This window comes from Pantherophis guttatus, chromosome 3 (assembly GCF_059756535.1).
Source record: "Pantherophis guttatus breed Tessera chromosome 3, ASM5975653v1, whole genome shotgun sequence".
Taxonomy (NCBI): Eukaryota; Metazoa; Chordata; class Lepidosauria; order Squamata; family Colubridae; genus Pantherophis; species Pantherophis guttatus.
In genome coordinates, this window is record NC_142065.1 from 74,567,942 (window position 1) to 74,587,053 (window position 19,112).

At 35.8% G+C, this 19,112-nt stretch overlaps 1 protein-coding gene across 8 annotated transcripts in view; it reads right to left on the bottom strand.

The window, feature by feature from the left end:
* PIGK (phosphatidylinositol glycan anchor biosynthesis class K) overlaps positions 1–19,112 on the bottom strand; it is a 136,133-nt gene that overhangs the window by 64,401 nt on the left and 52,620 nt on the right. For 7 of the 8 annotated variants that reach the window (XM_087889841.1, XM_087889836.1, XM_034437025.3 and 4 more), the window contains exon 10: positions 5,671–5,746. In XM_087889841.1, coding sequence (XP_087745967.1) covers positions 5,671–5,746 — 76 coding nt within the window. Of the gene's footprint in view, positions 1–5,670; positions 5,747–15,706; positions 17,122–19,112 lie in introns of those variants that run through there. The other variant, XM_087889842.1, reaches the window with a different exon arrangement.

Genomic DNA, 19,112 nt, shown 5'->3' on the forward strand with positions numbered 1-19,112 from the left:
ATAGACCAAGACTTGTTGTATCTTATTACATCCATAAAGGCCATTTGATTCCACCATTTCTTTGAAAGATGCAATCTCAAATTCAATCAAGAGGCACTATCTCTAGAATCCACTAGAGAGCAACCTCTACAAAGATTATTATTCTAGCTTCCAGGTTAAGCTGAGCATGCGCCCTATTGAAGTTTGCCAGAAATTCATAGTGTAATGGAGCAGATAAACTAGCTGTGTACCATTTAATCAGAAAGTCTTTTCCTAAACAAAGCACATTTGCAGCTGTCACAAAATTTTAAAGCAATATAGAAAGTCCATTAAAAACAATGCAAAATTTTGAAACTCTTTTAATTTGCTTCTTCTATGTCAGTTTTACGTGAAAAAGTTTGAAATTTAGAATTGTGTAAATTGTGTCCAAAATGGAATCTAAATTATTAGCTCTTTTTTCTAAAGCTAGCACTTTAGTTTGTGTTCTGCTCCTCCATTTATATACTAAATTTCAAAACAATATCTATGTGAGAACTACCCTTAACATAATGACCTTAATAATGGTTTCAACATACATCTGGCTGCCAATTCACTAAATATCTATATAAATCTTGGCTGGTGGAAGGTAATCTAGTAAAGTACATAGTAAACCTTTTAATAAAAATGAATGTTATATTTATATTTTACATACATTTGTAAATGTATTTTTGTGCCACAAAATGGAAACTAAATTATTAGCTCTTTTTCTAAAGCTAGCAAATTTAGAAGAATACAATTGGTGATCTTTCATTCCCCTTTAATTCCAAAAAACTTCTCAGAGTATTATTAGTATCAAATAATGAAGTATTAAAAAAGTGAAGAATGAAGTAATGAAACCAGAGGTTCTTTGAAAATATAGGAAATACCAAACTCTTTTATAATTATATGAATTAAAAAAATCAATCATGATTTTGCAAATTATTCCTATCAATATATGCAGAAATCAATAACAATTTTTCTTATTTATATTTTTAAAAGCATAGAAAAATAGGCTATTTTAAAAATAAACTTTTCAGTTAAGAAAATGATATATTACAGTGGAGTTCAATAGTTGAAATGTCACAGTAATGCTAACTTTAAGGGGTTTATTTTTTCTTTGAAAAAGCTTTCTATAACTTTGTGTTCTGCACCCTCATGTATATGCTAAATTTAAAACAATATCTGTGTGAGAACTACTCTTAATATAATGACATTTATAATGGTTTCAACATACAGTACATCTGGCTGCCAAATCACTCTGGTGGAAGGTAATCCAGTCAATGAAGTACATAGTAAACCTTTTAATGGAAATGGATTTTATATTTTTATTTTATCAGAGGTGAAATCCAATTTTTTTTACTACTGGTTCTGTGGGTGTGGCTTGGTGGACATGGTGTGGCTTGGTGGACGTGGTGTGGCTTATGGGCATGGCAGGGGAAGGATATTACAAAATCTCCATTCCCACCCCACTCTGGGGCCAGCCAGAGGTGGTATTTGACAGTTCTCTGAACTACTCAAAATTTCCGCTACTGGTTCTCCGAACTGCTCAAAATTTCCACTACCGGTTCTCCAGAACCTGTCAGAACCTGCTAGATTTCACCCCTGTATTTTATATAAATTTGTGCCACAAAATGTTGCAGCTAAATTACAGTGTGTGACCTAAAGTAAAAACCTGTTTCTTTCTTATTCCGAGTTGATGTCCAAAATCTAAATTGAAAGTGGGACACTCAAAAAGGTCACAAATGCAACGCTAGAAAGAGCCAGGACAGTCATGTAATTGCTTTGGTAGGATGTTTTGGCAAAGAATTATACAGTATGAACATTTGCTGTTTGAAGTATCCGAAATGCATGAAAAAACCCATTTCTCATTTCATTCAGCATTGCAATCCACTACAAAATGGCACAAAGCTGCCAAAATGAACCCACCAGTGTTATATTACTTTCTTGTGCTGTAAAAATATTACTGTGACATTTCATCTGGTCAACCATCTTAAAGGTTAATTCTGTTTCCCATCATAGTTATTCCTGTAGGTGAACCATTTGGTGCAGTTCCTATTTACCTATTCTAAACAATCCTCAACTGTTTCATTGCTCAGTCTCACAGTTAAGAACATATTGACTTACTGCCTACTCTGCTGTTTAATTCATTTATGTTTAGAGTCAGGCATGAACAGAGAATTTGAAATGTGACATCTGCGGGTTGTAGGGTCATTTGAGGCTCTGACAGCACCAAGGGAAATTCTGACATATAAACTGGTCCTGATTTCTAATCTTCCGTGTTCAAAACACATCAGATATTCTTCCCAGAGGGGCCCAATTGAGCCTAAAGTTTTAAATTTCCTTTGGGTTTGAAATCTTGCAAGGAAGACCAGTTTATTTTCAAAGATTGAAAATAAACCTTGTGTTTCTTTTCAGGTAAAGTTACCATTGCCTCCAGCAAGAAAATTCAAGTAACTCTGACTGAAAAAGATACCTGGAAAAAGACTTAAGAATAATTAATATCCAGGGGATATTGCCAGCAATTTTGCCACTTAGCAAACTTCCATTTGTTCTCTTGTCTGCCTTTGTTGAAAGGCAACTGCATCTGAAGGCCACAGTAGTTGTAGATAATGGGTCATTTTTAGCTGACAGCATCTGACTAGCTTGCCATCAATTAAATATAGTCAAAGCTGGAATAGGAAAGTTACACATTTCTGGTAATAATTGTGCTGAAAGGAGCCAGAAAGTACTGTTCGATAATATTTTTATTTATTTTTATTTATTTTTATATTTAAATTTCAATTAGAATTATTTTAAAGATATTCCATTTTTTATTAGATGTGACCAAGACAGATAGACACAGATTGCCTGAACAGTGACCAGAAATGTTGGTGGGGGAAAAGCTAAAAAGCTTAGATGGCAAGGACAATGTGTAATTAAAACCCTTCCTTTTATTAAACATGTTTTGTACAATACCAACACAAAAAGGAACAGAGCATCAATTGTACGGTCCTCACCTGAGGGTAAGAAGAAGCAATGGGTAGAAATCAGGGGTGAAATGCTACCAGTTCGCATGCGTGGTTCGGTGAACTGTTAGCTTTGCGGCAGCGCAAAGCTCCGCCAACCCACCATTACTTCCTGTTTTTCACCAGGAAGTAACATTTTTTTTATTCTCTGTGCATGCACAGAGGGTCCAAAATCGCATATGATACGTGCGTGTGTGCAAGCGGAGTGCGCACTTCTGAACTGGTAGGGAAGGTAAGTAGATTTCACCCCTGGTAGAAACTAATCAAGGAGAAAAGCAACCTAGAACTAAGGAGAAATTTCCTGATAGTTAGAAGAATTAATCAATGGAACAACTTGCCTCCAGAAGTTGTGAATGCTCCAACACTGGAAGTTTTTAAGAAGATATTGGATAACCATTTCTCTGAATTGGTGTAGAGTTTCCTTAAAAGACCTCCAAGGTCCCTTCCAACTCTTCCATCTTTTGCAGATGTTCCTAGAATTGACCCTAGTATAGATATCATTGAATATTTGTTTTAACTTCATTTTTATTGTTGTTTAATGATGTAATCCTGTCATCGCTTGGGTTGGCCAGAAGTTCACAAATGTAAGAATTAATTTATTAATATTATATGTAATAATATGTTTTTCCAATGCTTTCCTTTAAATTAGTGGCATTCCAGGTTTTGAATCCAAAGTTCTTCCTTTAGAATGCCTTCCATAAATATGAATTCTTATACCATGTGATCAGATTATGCTTCTGTTTAAGCAATCATTGTAATTTGTATAATTCATCAAGTCTGCCTCGTAACTTTTATATGCTGTATTTTATGGCTGTGCTCTAATACCAGTTTAATTCTATTGTGCTATATAGGCTCTAAATAATTTTTGTTGCTCAGGGTTCCATTCTGACAAAGGGCAATAAATATTTTAAGTATAAGTACATCCGTTTTTCAATAGTATTTGTTAAGATTTGGCTTACAAAGTAAGATGGAAATCTTTCTCCTTAACTTAAATTAAAATCGAAGAAACAAATTGTGTATTAGAAAACCAGCAAGCCAAATAAGCATGAAACAAGTGTGGCTAATTCTATCTTCATGGGCAGTTTTCAAGTTATTCTTAGTTGAGTTTTTAGGTCTTTTTAACTCAATATTAATAATAGTATGGTATAATACTACATGCTCGTGCATGGAAAGTCATCAACATTGAGGTTTTGTTAACAATGATTAAATTAACAACTTTTGTGAGAGAAAAGAAATTTATCTACAATTGGAAGCTTTTTGTGGACTTTAAGCAGAAAATGAAAAAAAAAACAAAAAACAAATTACGACATATGGATTTCACGATTGTTATTTTTTCATTTGGGGTAAAATGAACACTATATTATAGTATTAAACTAATAGTTGACTGTAATTTTTTCTTATATCCTTGAAGAAAAAAGTTGGAAGTCATTTTTTGTTCCCCTTTCTTTGTTCTTTGTATCTTTCTGCGCCTCCGTTTCTCTCTTTGTTATTTTTCTTTCTGATTGTTAGTTTATCTTCGTTTTTATTTGTATATTTTGTAAAACATTTCATAAAATTATTATAACAAAACCACCCACCCACCCAATGTTTTCTTGAGTATGCTATTGTTTATTTCTGTTTTTCCTGCTGGTGTTTTGACTCACAGATGTTGCTGAGACTGTCCTTTGTGTGACTCTGTTCTTAATCTAAAGAAGCAGAGAATACAGCACTACTAAAGAGGCAGCCGTGAGTATGTGCCTATTAAGAGCATGCATTGTGCTTCTCATGCCTGATGCCACTGCTTTTGAGATAGGCAAGGTCAAGAAATAGAAGAAGCACAGTTCCAAGAATGTTCTTTATTTCTGTAGAATATGATAACAAAATCTTGAAATCTGTCAAAGTTTCTCTCTGTTCCCTTTATATCAAACAAAATCAAAGTGGAGTTATTTTTAGTTTCTCATGCTTTCCACTTTCTTAGTAGTGAGTTACCGTTTCTCCTCCCTTAACGTTTCATTGCCTTCTTCCCCTTTATTAAAAAGTCAGATCTGTATTCTTTCACAGCCATAAACTCGCGCTAACTCTACTTTGTACCATAAACTTTTATTAATTAAATATTTGAAATCAATTAGCTAGAGATTTCCCTTGGGACTTCAGAAGGGAAATTTTAGTAGGGGAATTCGGGATTTTTTTTTCTTTCTTTTCAGTAGTCTAAATAACGGCACTTCCTAAATAGAGATATCTGCTTCCATACAATTGGTGAATACAAGCATTTCATTTATAAGACTGAAGCAGTGGTGAAATCCAAATTTTTTTACTACCGGTTCTGTGGGCGTGGCTTGGTGGGTGTGGTGTGGTGTGGCTTGGTGGGCATGGCAGGGGAGGGATACTGCAAAATCCCCATTCCCACCGCATTCCAGTGGAAGGATACTGTAAAATCTCCATTGCCACCCCACGACAGGGGAAGGATACTGCAAAATCCCATTCCCTCCCCACTCCTGGGGGAAGGATATTGCAAAATCTCCATTCCCACTCCACTCTGGGACCAGCCAGAAGTAGTATTTGCCAGTTCTCTAAACTACTCAAAATTTCCGCTACCGGTTGTCCAGAACCTGTCAGAATGTGCTGGATTTCACCCCTAGACTGAAGCCTTACTTATTCTTGACAGAAATATCAACAAACAAAGTGATACCTGGTGTATTATTTGTGCTACTGGAAGCTGTTCTGCATATTTTAAAGGTTCCGTGGCTATTTCATCCATAACAGGCCTAAAAAAAAAATCAAATCAGATATTAGAATAACATAGAGAAGAACAAAATCAAACAACATAAATTATCAGTAACTAACATACCTATCCCAAATCAAACTCAAATAATCAGCCATTGAAAAACACACAATCATGAAATAGTAGCCATGTTTCCAAGTTCCCTTTCTCTTTCCATGCTTCAGTATATACAGGTATGTATACATATACATATATCAATCTAAATCCTTCCCACTTCAGTGGGAAAATTCTTGGAACAGCAAGGACAAATTGTATCATCTCTACATAGATAGGGAGCATCACTAATTTTCCACTGAAAATCAATAGTTGCTACTTGCTCAGAAAGATTAACAAAACAATATTTTCAAGGTTTTGTTTTTAAAAAAGAGAAGTAGAATAACAGAAGAAGGGAGGGAGGGACAAAGGCTCAAAACAGTGCAGATCATATTTCTGATGAGGGTTTGTGGTTACTGTTCTCCAAAATAGCACATTCGTCATTAATATATTTAGATGAATTATTAACAAAGCTCTGTTAATTCTTTACAGGACATTCTTTGCAAAATGCACTTCATAAAAAGCACTTCTCCTTGAATCATTAAAGCTGCTGCATCATTTCCTAGACATTGGAAAAAACATGAAGCCAAATGGCTGTGCATATACATGCTTGTCAAATAGCTATGTGAAAAGACACATACAGAAACAGCTGAAAAAGCAGTTTCTGTGGAATGAAGACAGATGCTTTTTATGCATTCCAGTGTGTTGCAAAGTCCCTCATTGAATTATTTGCCCAGTTGAAATTACTTAGAGAGTTTCATCTTCATTTATCCATTGAAGTGAAAGCATAAACCTCTCCAAAACATGCCCACTTACATGGCAGGAAGAGAAGAAGGCTTTTATTAATGTTGTATTTTCTTTGAAACAAACATACTATGTATACAGTTCAACGTATTTGTTATGTTGTCAGCTACATTAAGCAGTATGGTCATATATAAACACCTTTAAAATCCTATATGAAATAAGAAAAGTAATATTGCAATCTCTTTTATTCCCTTGGGACTAAAAGAATTCTAGATTACAAAAACATGTGTTAAAATTTCAAGCTCCTATGTAAGAAAAAATATGCCAAGCGAAAACAGGCAACGAAAAGAAGCCATTTCAAAGTATTATTATTATTATTTCAAAGCTTCCTTCCAGTTTGAGTGCTTTCTGCAAAAAAAAGAGATACCACAATTTCCTTTTAATGGTCAGTTACAAATTTCAAATGTAAAAGCCAATCAGAATACAAGAGTTGGGAATAGTCTGTGTAATATTACTAATCGCTATAAGATTTCTGCATAATATCTTAAATTATTATAGGGAATCTGCGTTCTCTTTGTGTGTCAACTGTGATTACCCTACTAGGGGCCAAGATCTGCATTCTTCATCTTTATTAGGAAACAACAGCATGGTGTTTATGTAAATCAGCTGAGAATTTCTTGAGCCAGGAATTTCTTCTACAACAGAAAGAGAATGGAAAACTAAAGGTCCAGCATGTTACCTAAAATTAAAGCCTTTTGATATATTTTAACTATATAGTATTAGTGCTAGACCTTGCTGATCTTTTTTTTTCTAGTGAGGTTGCTAGGTAACTGCTAAGTAATTTTCCCAGTGGGAAATGGCATACACTGTCTCTCCTACTGAAATGATCCCAACTGAGCCAAAAGAGTCTTCTCCAACTTTCCTATCTCCTGATATACTGAACTAAAACTATAATTACCTCAGGCAATGTAGATTAGTTACGTCTGACTCTGAGTCAGAGAGCCACAGATAAACTTATTTTGATAACCTGAAAACTGCATTCATTGCAATTATCTACGGGGTATGGAATGGATGGAGGGGTAGATGGTTGGACAGATGCAATTCGCTTCATTCTGATCTCAAAATCAACGTTCATCCTGAAATAGCAGAGTTATACCATCAGCACCTCACATCACTCTGTCCTGCACCAATTATAACTTATGAATCCTCTCTAAGGCTAACCTCAGTGCATTGGAGTAGTCCAAACAGGAGGTTATCATGACTATTGACTGAAACTATCTATTCATGTAGTAAGAGAACCACTGTAAAAGAGTTTCCTCTTTTCCCACATGTAGATACTACTTTTGACCCTTGAGCAGGATACCATAGCTAATGGTATTGAATGCCCTAAAGGGTATTAATAGAACAAAGAGGGTGCATGCCTCCCATTTAAGTCCTGGTCCTTGTAAAAGTCATTAGACTAACCAGTGCCATTTCTGTCCCATGACTGTACCCGAATTGCAATGGTTTCATGTAAAGTTAAAAAGTGGAGAGAGAGAATCAAATTCCGAGGAAACCCACAAAGGAATGGTCTCCAGGTCAGCATCTCCTCCCTCAGAGTCTTGCTCCAGGAAGAGTCTACTGTAAAACATGCCAAATCTACAGTAAAATATTTTCTCTAATCTCTAGTTCTTGCAGACAGTCTTGAAGAACATTAGACTCAGTGATACTGAATACTTCTTTCATAGCTATCAACATCATCCTCGCCTGAAGTGAGGCCATAATAGTCTTCTGCATCCCTGTGGCTAAGTCCTCTTCAGGCCTAGAGAACGTATGGTCCAGCCCAAGATAACAGAGATAATTCCACTCTATTATCTGCATCAAAGTCTAAGTCGATCAAGTCCCAAATATCATGATGACACATTGCCCAGTCACTAGTGGCCAGATGCAAAGAATCAGTACCATTTGTAATGTTGCAGCATAGGTGATTTATTTAAGACTATATACAAGAATCTGGTAAATTGAAGTTCAACACTAGATTGGTGCCAGATAAAGGACAATGGAATTCAGAAGGGGTTGGACTCTGAAAGCTTGTGGGAACACAATGATTCTAAACTGATGCCATGTTTAACTCCACCTGCTCTTCTCTACAGTCACTCTATCAGATTCCTATAGCTACTGCACCCCTGGAGAATCAAGACTATGGCGAATCTCAGCAACCTAAACTGCAAAATCTGATATAAACTGGTCTCAGCAGCCAGATAAAGACCTACTGATCTGTCCCCAAAAGGGAATAAGCATCTCCAACTAATTCTCCTGATGCAATAAGACAGAAATAATTATCTTTCACCATTTTTACCTTCATTTTTCTTTACAGACTGCAATTACAAGATGGAGAAAAAACTAAGCTCTCTCAAGTAACATTCCTGGTGAGTTTAAAAGGTTCTGTCAACAAGCCAAAAAAGGGGGGGGGAATTTTCATTCTGAAAATGGCAGTTGGCTATAGTTGCTCATAACATGTAAAATTGCCATCTACTGAAGAATAATGGAAAAATTTCTCTTTTTTTTTCAATTTACTTAGTAGAACTGCTTGCATTTGGGATATAATCAATTCCCTTCTCTATGTGCACTGTTATTTACTTTCTACCTGCTGTTAATACAGTATTTATTAACAAGATGAGAAAAAAAATATTTATTAAAAATAAAGCTACTGTTTCAAGACTGCTACATTTTACAGAGAGCCCTATCAAAATGAAGGTGTCAATTTACAGTCTTCAAACAGCATGAAAGTAGCACTTCGCATATCCATTAGTAGTAACTAATGAAGTTCTGTTTATAACTTTGTCCAACGTTACTGAAAGTAAACCACTCAATTTACTTCAAGGATAATTGCTATGGAAAACAAGTGATCTAATGTACCCTCGATTTAAGTTTTTTTTTTTTCTTCCAGACAGCATGCTGGCTTAAAACACAAGTTTATGCAACACAACTTTGCTTTGGTGAGAGTCAAATTTAGTTCTACTTTACAGCTGATAAGCATTTTCAATCAGATGAGCATCTCTTGCTGACAATGCTATAAGAAAGGAAGGTTTGCTTATCTTGGAAGAAAATTGCACAACCAAGTGTTTGTGCTGCTGTTTGAAAACCCTCTAGAGGTGCATTTTAATATAGCAAGTGCTCTCTAACAACCCAAAGACTTACAAAAGGTTTAAGAAATTTGAGAGCTATCAGAGATGAGAGAACCATAATTCCTTAGAATGCAGCATGCCTCACTTGAGAAAGCATAGTTGATTTTTAATAATTCAGGACCTACAGTAGATCATATCTCAGTAAATAATTTGTGTAACATTTTTATAAAATTAATGATGATATACTTGCTCTGAAAAACAATGCTGAGATTTAATGAAGTATTTGTACATCTTTTTATCACTGTTCGATGCTGCTAGATTTTTTTCCTGAAGCTTCTTACTTTGCAGTTTATCATTTCAATTATTCTGGTGACACATATTTTTTGGGGGTCAATGTATACCCAATTTAGGAGTGGTGCAGTGGCCTAGAGGTGGAGCTCTATCCTAGGTAGAGGTAAGTATTTCTCTCTCTGGGCACAATGAGAATATATCTGCTGAACAAAACTCTGCATTGGCGACATTAAACACTCTGCTAGTTCCATTCAGTTGACCAGATTCTACCCCACAAGGGATTATGGGGTCGTTAAAAGATGATAATAAATGTATACCCTACTTATACCATTGCCTCCAGATTTCACACAATTCAATTTACCTGTGTGCATTTGCAACAGATACTGTTCAGTATCGTTTGTGACTAAAGTCTATAGATAATGTTAAATTGAAAAGCATGGAACAAAGTTAAATCATACAACTTAATACAGAAAATGTATCTTATTTTGATTGCTCTCTTAGGGACCAAAAGCTAAGCACTTTTTAGCCCTATAATTGAAGGCTATAAGCACCACATAATAGCCAGAGTCCAGCACACTCAGCACATTCTTCATATAAAGCCTGTTAATCAATTAAAGGTTTTTCAACTGATCAATAATCTTGATTTAAACTAAATAATTAAATCACACAGCAATAAATAAACTTAACATACCTAATGGTTCTCTGGCTATTTATAATGTTAAATTTATTTTGGTATTGAAAGAGAGCTCAAGAAAAAAAAAATAGAGAAGCAGTAAACTGAGATATATTTATTTTAATGAAAACCTGCAATATATCACTCAATTAACTTGTTTCCTTACAAGTTAAGACTACAAGATAAGATTATAGTTAACATGATTTTATATACTAGCACTATAAACAGTTATCTGCAATCTCTGATCACACAATTCATTCATTTGTTCGTTCGTTCTCTCATTAATTCCTGGAGTAATTCAATGCAAAATGGTTCCATAAGTGTCCTATTTTCTAAGGAACCTGCAGAGTTCTAAACCAATCACTGAGAGGAGATAGTCTTATGTTCAATTTAACTTGAAAACAAACTATCTCCTTTGACATAGTGACCTTAGAGTCACTTGATTTGCTAACAATAGAAATTAGAAAATACAAACATACAAAAATACATTTCCATATTTGGTTGACACCCAAGCCAAAAATGTTTATTCTCATTATATTCACTTTAAAAACATTTCCATATTCTGATTCCTAAGTGGGTCCTTACAATCTAAATGAAAAATGTAGATGGTACCACTTCTTTTCTTTTCTTTTTTCCCCCCATTTGTAGTAATTGACATATGTATTTTATGCATCTCTGCTACTGTTTATGTGTTAATTAAAAAACCCCAAAATATCCTCTTGCTTAATTTTCTTAATGAATCTCAACAAAAACAGGTGCTTGGTATTAAGTGGAAGAAATACTCATTATAAGTAGTGGAAATACTCTTCCACTACTAAATTTAAAATAAAAACATTGTATCGTAATATTTCCAAAATTCATTTGATCTTCGGAACTGAAAGCAATGCAACATGATCATATAGTCTCTCTTTTGCAAACCTCCTTCCTCAGTCTTTTCTATTTAGTAGAAAAATGTACCGGTTTACAAATACTCAGGTACAGCTATAAAACTGGAATTCTACAGGAAAGAAAACACAAATCTTTGAAATATTGCCATCTATACTAGGAGTTTGCAATCAGGCATAGTTAAATCTCAACAAAGTCTTTGCCTACACATGAGTATTAGGCAAGGAATAGTTTTAGATAGCTGCTTGCAAGCTACATACAATCAAAGTGCGTAGTAGTTATCAGACCAAGATATCTATTAGCAAACAAGACTATCTGGGCCTTTCAACTTAGAATTAAATGATCAGGAAGACAAATAACTGTAGAAATTTGACTAGGAAATGAAAGAAATCGATAGACTATTCTAATTGGGCTATAATCCAAAACAATTATTTGCATTGAGGCTGTGTAAATGTATAAATTTCAAGATTTTGTAACAGTATGTTCAGAAACACCAGCAAAAGACGGATAAAATTATAAACAGATAAAAACTTCCGATTTTAAAGTCTCAATGTATACTAAGAAAGGTTGTATCTCCCATTTAGAGATAGAAGAGAACATGGGGAATATATGTGAAATACTTCCTGATGACAGCTGTTCACTATGTAAATAAAAACAAGAGCTTAAAAAAAAACACAAACAACATTAGAAAACCAAGAAGTACCGTTATATTTTTGAATATGATAGATACAAAATTTACACGATGCACAATATAATAATATTCAAGACTTTCAGGCACCTGGAAGAGTTATTTGGGATTTTTCCAACGGTATCTAGCTCCAAGATTTCACAAGCACACACACATTTGCACAACTACTTAATTCCTGAAATTAGTTAAAACATTAAGACGTCTTTCCATAGCATAGCTTGCTTTAGATGTAGTACATTTATATCTTGTGCAACTCCTCACAATTTCCTGCTGGCTTCCAACAACCAAAGTCAATGGGAGGAAGTTGAAAGCCAGATGGCTTGCAAGCAGATCAGCAGGCAGGTAAATGGCTGCTGCTAAGTGGGAGAGGGAGAAAGGGGATACACGGATGGCCAGGGAGGCGTGGCACAAGCCCAGCATGGGTTGGGATGGCTGCTGCTGGATGAGAAAGGATCAATCAGGGGCCGGGGAGGTGCACAAGTGGCCAAGGAGATGTGGCACACATGCAGCAAGACTTGGGGTAGCTGCTGATGGGGGGGAGGGTGCATGAGTGACCAGGAAGTTGTTATGTGACCACAAGGCTTAATGAGGATGTGTAGGTAGCCAGTAAACACAGCATCTGGGGTCTGTAGATGTTGAGACTTACTCAACCATTTTACAATTTTCCCTTTGGCTTCCACAATGATTTTGCTTGAAAGAAGCTGGCAGATCATAACCATTATAACTGTGAACTGGTAACCAAGTGCTAGATTATGATCCCATGTTTATGGGAACGCTAGGACAACAGGACATCAAGGATCATTCGTATCTACCATTTGTAATTTCAAAGAGTTACTTAATGAGGAACAGAAGCAACATTGCAGTGAAGGGAAAACACTACTCTCTGTAAGTAAACCACAGTTCCTGATTGTAAGGGCCTGCAGACTCAGGGTGGTTAGCTTAAAGGCTGCTCTGCCAAAAAAGCAGATGTGAAGGGTTGGAAAAGAAAGTGGTGGAGGAAGGTGCCTGATACAAAGAAGGATGACAAAGAGGAAGTGCTGGTAATTTTCTTCTCAAGGCCTGTATAGCTCCCTCACCCATCTATGCTGCCCAGCTGGGTCCAGACTCATTGGTCAAGCTGGTTCCTCTACCAGATTTTTCTTATGAAAGAAAAAGGAGCCAGAATCTTCACAAGAAGGCAATATCTGCCCCATTTTTCTCCCTTGGTATGATATTGTGAGAATTTTTCCTCTTGTATGCTTGGTTTGAACTGCTGGCACCCCAAAGAGACTATTTTGTTTTCAACCCTTGATCCTGAATGCTTAAGTGTCTGGGAGGAATAAACTGCAGTAAGTTTTGGGTAGTTTTGGACTCCTGTGTCTGTTGTTGTTCCTCCTTGTAGCCCCCTGGCTACAAGGGATTGTACCACAAACATATACCAAGTAGGATTCACACATCATCCTGTCCCAGGAGACGTTGAAAAATCCAGGTCCTGAGGGTGAGCCGATTGAAAAGAAGGAAAGAAATCAGATGAAATTTGATGTCCCTGCAATAATAAACCTTGCAAATGCATTTTAGAGACATACTTCTTAAAGAGCAAGCTAGTGTGCAGGCATAACAAAAAGGAAAATATTGCTAAAAAGACTCTTGCATTCATAACCAGTTCCATTAAGTGAATGCTATGCATTATTTGAAACATAGTATTATACTAACTGAATAGTGCTGTATTGAACATACTCAGCACACGTACACATTATATATTCTATGGCAATTCTAAGCAATTGGGCCAATGCAATTTTGCTTTTGACTGGTATCTAAATGGTCATTGTACCTGGAGAACAATGTATTTGGCTCCATGTGGTTCTGTACACAATTCCATCAAGCTCTCAAAACACGTTTTATTGGAGCAAAAGCAACTCCCATAGCAATATATCATGTTCCTATCTCCAACTAATCAATAGATTCTCACTCATATTTTACTTGGTTTTCAAGAGCAGGATAAAAAAAATCCAAATCCAGAATTACATTTTTAAAAACTGATATATTACAGATGATGATATAAGTACAGTTTTTAGACAACACTAGCACAACAGGATCTTTCATCCAATCCTTAGGAACACTGAAAACTGCCTTATGATGAATCAGAACTAGACCAAAATTCGTATTTTGGGAGCATTTAGGAAAGGGCTTTTTCTATACCTACTTGGAATCACTGGCAACTACCAAGACAGATACTCATTCTATCATGGGACAAGGGAACCTACTAAGTGCCAAACACTTGTTCTATCACTGGGCTTCCTTACTTCTGGACACAATTTTTTTTCAGATGTTCTTAGTATTTATTGCAATTGAGTTTTGCATTTGTCTCTATAATTATGGTCACTTAAAACCCTCCCTTAATTGAAGTTTAAAACTAATTAGAAAAATTAGCAAACTGGTTAAGAGAAGACCTGAAAGGTTCCAGCATCAATTTTCTAAAGTATGCAATGGAGTAAACTGTAAATGCCTTAAGAACATTTTCAGGTCGGAAAATGAATGTCAGAATATTCTATAACAGTCCAAATCAAATTCACTGTGTAAATGTCAAAGAAGTTAATCTATAGAAAATAACATCACACCAACTCAAATAGTTGAAAAGTAGTACTTTCAACCCTATGTAAATATACCCATTTCCAAATAACAGATTAGTAAAGAATGCTAAAATAATAAATAATATTTTTTAGGAATGCCCTTCTGGACTGTCCAAACTGACTGCATGGTAACATTCCCAGCATATGTAGCCGATGAGTATTATGTGATACTGTTAAGTCAAGAAATAAAGGAAGCATTAAAATAATAAATATTACGGTAATGTACAATTCAATAGATGAATAAAAGGTTTACAGAATGTATTTGTGTGACCTTTATATTTAAATGCTTCCTTCCCAGAATAACTTCTTGAGTTCAAAGGCAGAGAAATTACTTCTTAAAAACCAAAAATGGGATTTAGCAATTTGTGAAATGACTACCCATAAAGTTACGGTATGCAATTTCCAAATATTCAGACACAGCAGATCACAACTAACTGCCCTTAGAACAAAGCCACACACTTTGCTTTACGAAATTATATACATTCATACTTCACATTTTCCAGATAGAAGACTTTTCAAAGAAAAGGGCATTTCTTTGAGAGAAAAACGGAATCAATTTCTCTATTTTTCCTTCAGAAAACAGCTTGAGGGTGGGTGTTCTTTTTTTTAAATTACTATAGCTCAGCCTCTTCTGTTGTTTGGATAAATTTATAGAGGTAAAGTACATTTAATTTTAAAAATGGTTTTGAAAATATATACCTTTAACACTAGCTGTTTCTGTCTCCTGTACAATTAATATTAAACTTAACATTTATCTATTGTCTGATAATTCTTTCTGCATTTAAATCATGCTCTCTTAGGCAGTTACAACCCACTAAGCAGTATGTTGGTACAGCTGAATTATAGCACATGAAATGCAAAAAACAATGTTTTATGAAAGACTGGAATTCCAGTTCAGGCACAAAATACACAAACAATCCAGATTGTACTTTATTTAATATGTTTTTCCTTTATATGTTTCACATACATTTATGTGGTTTTGTAAATGTCAATATACTGGCATGAAAAGATAAACATTTCTTTGCTGCTCTTTTTCGTATAAAAATATGAAATGACATTAATACTTACAGTGTAACTCACAGATTAAACAAACAATAGAACAATTGACGATATACTGCACATATGTTCAGGGAAAGAATCCAAAATGAGCAAACACAATGAGAAAACTGTCTAAATATTTTGTTTTCTTTTGATCAATTAAGCACAGTCAAGTTTGCATCATCTCTTTTTCCTATATATAATTTCTGTTAAATTAAAATCATATAAAAAGGGGAAGGGGGAGAAAGCAAAGCAAAGAAAAACAAGTGTAAGAAAAAGTTGACAAAAAATAGAACAAATGTGAAGAAGTGGCTTCCAATATTCTGCATAGCAGAATTTCATTATAACTTCTAAAAGGGATGTACAAAGTTTTTTTTCCAGTTTCATTATCCAGTTTCTTTTCTATGTCCAATGTAACATCTTTTTCACATCATTCTTGTAATCTCTACTTTTAAAATCTACTTTCAAATCAGTTTCAATCTTGTCAAGTAAAACTTGTTCCTCTTCCATTACATCTTTTAAACATGGTGTATCTATAGAGGCAGACATTCCTAAAATTGAGTCTATTGCTCAAAAATATCCTGAATGCTAAAATATTTTGCTTAATTCTGCATTTGTAAGTCAAACTTAAACATTCTTCTCTTTTAACTGTAATCTTTAGTTCTCTATAATATCCATTTTTTTTAAAAAAAAAAAATTTTAAGAATTCAAAGAGCAAAGCATTTTCCTCTAGGAAGAATTCTTATAATTAATTACAAAATCTTACTTAAATTTTATGTTGACCCTTAGTCCATTTGTAACTTTCTAAAATCAACCTTTTAATCTGTTTACTCCTTTCCTAAAGTTTTTGGAGGTCCTTAAACTTATATTTAAATTTTTTATTGCTAATGATTGAAGGAAAAGTCATCAGATGCTGTAAAACCAAAGATAGTTCTAACAGATGAAAAGCAGTTAACAAGCAATTTCTGAAAATAATTAGAAAACGAAGTATGCAAAGGCAGTATCCTTTTAAAGACATCAATTATGGCTTTCTCAAAATATTTAAATATTTATCTCCCAGAGTTGTAAATCTCCAGTGACTACTGTCTTGTGGTCTACTCATAAGGAGTTACTGTCTGGAGCACTTGTGGGCAATCTGAAGTCCTTTCCTTGTCCAGAGGTCTACTTGTTGGCTCTTAATTCCACCATGGTCGTCAACTCCACTTTTTCCAGAGCCATTTTCAATTTACCATTTTTCCCCTGGAAATCCTCTAAAAATAGGAAGACCAGATTTTACTGTCTGTATTCCCCCTGAAGAAAAAAAAAATACTTTTTGAAAATATTTCTCTCTATATATATGACTGGTCTGTTGATTTCCATAAACCTTTAAAAAAAATTACAACCTTAATCTTAGCTAAGGGATTCAGCTAACAATTGGTCATCTTACAAGTATAAAGGGATATAGTTATATCAACAGTCATAAAAAAATATAAAGGAATAGCAAATCTATTAAAATAAATAGCATGGCTCAATAAAAATTTTACAGCATTCATTCTATATTCCTAGTCTTCAACTGACTCTTGTCGAAATTGATTATGCTTTTACTGTTATAGCATGGGGAAAGGAACAGAAGCAGAAGCTACAATTTTCAAGCATAGAAATCAAACAAACTGATTCACCTTAATGTTTTATTCCATGCATGTTGACTTACAAGAAACAGTTCGTAGCAGTTCTACACTAGTTGGGATGTAATCCCACATAATTCAGTATCACACTGAAAATAAATAAGTTGAAAGAGATGAGCATGTCTTTTGAGACAGTTGTATAGATCTCTTGCAGACATTTTGAACCCACTGGGAAAGGAGATCCTGCCAGAGTGAGAAGAGAATTGTGTCACATATTCACACAAATCCATCAGGTCACAGAACCCACCCTACAGAAATATCCTCGACATGGGTGGGAGAAGTATCTTGTATTTGGGAAGAAATCCCTAGATCCCTAATGTCCTCAGAATCCCTTTTCACTGAAATGAATATGTGAAGCTTGATATGCATAGAGTGCACGCAATTGGTAGGCTGGGATTTGAAAATGTGACTGTATCTCTATTTCAATTTATGTATGCTCATGTTCCAAATGAATGCTTGCACAGACCTGCAGGCAAAAATGCCAAAACGAAGTTTCTTAAGAGCTCAGAAGAATCAGTACATGAAGAGTATGCATGAATACACAAAGAATTGGTACTGTCATTTAAAAACTACACAAAGATTTTTCTATGGCTTAGCCTGATCTGATGGAAAATTGGTGAAAGCCCCTGGTCTGAAAGCCAAATCTGGTCTGTTTAGAAGTGACACTCTACATCAGGGGTGTCAAACTGGCAGCCTGGAGCCCACCCCAGCTCCGCAAAGGCAAAAAAAGTCACAATACATCATGTGATATCACATGACGTGGTTGAGTTTGACACCTGTGCACTAGTCTAAACAAACAAAGGCAATGTCGAGCCTCGGTTGGGTCTTGCCATCAATGGGGAGGACGATGAGGAGGGGGCGAGCTGCTGGACTCTCCGGGGCGTGTCATCAGCTGTTTGAGAAGTCTTTACCATTCGCGCACAAAACGAAGCAAATGCTTTCATCGGAGATCGGGGGGGCAAGGAGTATGCAGATGACGCTGCCTTGTGATGTAACAAAGGCGCGCTCTCCTACAGGCCAGCTAGGGGGAGGAGGGGTGATGTTAACTGTTTGATTGCCAATTGATTTCTTTGCTGCGTATATAAAAGGCGCTACACTGCGATTGCGTGTAGCGTTAACTTTAAACCTTGTTTCCGGCTTGTGCCTTTCTCCTGCCTGTGTTTGCTGTGCCGAACCTAATAAAGAAATTGCAACCGCTTTAGTCCATTCTGGTGGTGGCTTGTTTCCAGTGCAGTTGGGTGGACTTGCCAAGAGAAAGTTAGCGCTACACCCCCACCCACCAATTTCAACTGCCTACGTTCCCTAGCTGCGGTCCGGCGAGAAAGGCTGTCAGAGATGGCAGAAGGGACGGCGCTAGGTGATTCGGAGTTGGAGGTCCCTCTAGAGGCTGACGTGGAGGAGGCGGTTGTGGAAGAGGAGAAGCTACAAACCGCAACCCCTCACCACCCGGGTTGCATGGCGAGACCCAACCGAGGCTCGACAATACCTGTACAAATGGGGGATGGGAAAAAAATTATCTGGAAGGAAAGTAATGCTCTCCTTTGAGTGGTGTGGTGGCCTAGAGGTGGATCCTGTGAGTTCAATCCTAAGTAGTGGCAGATATTTCTCTCTCTGGGC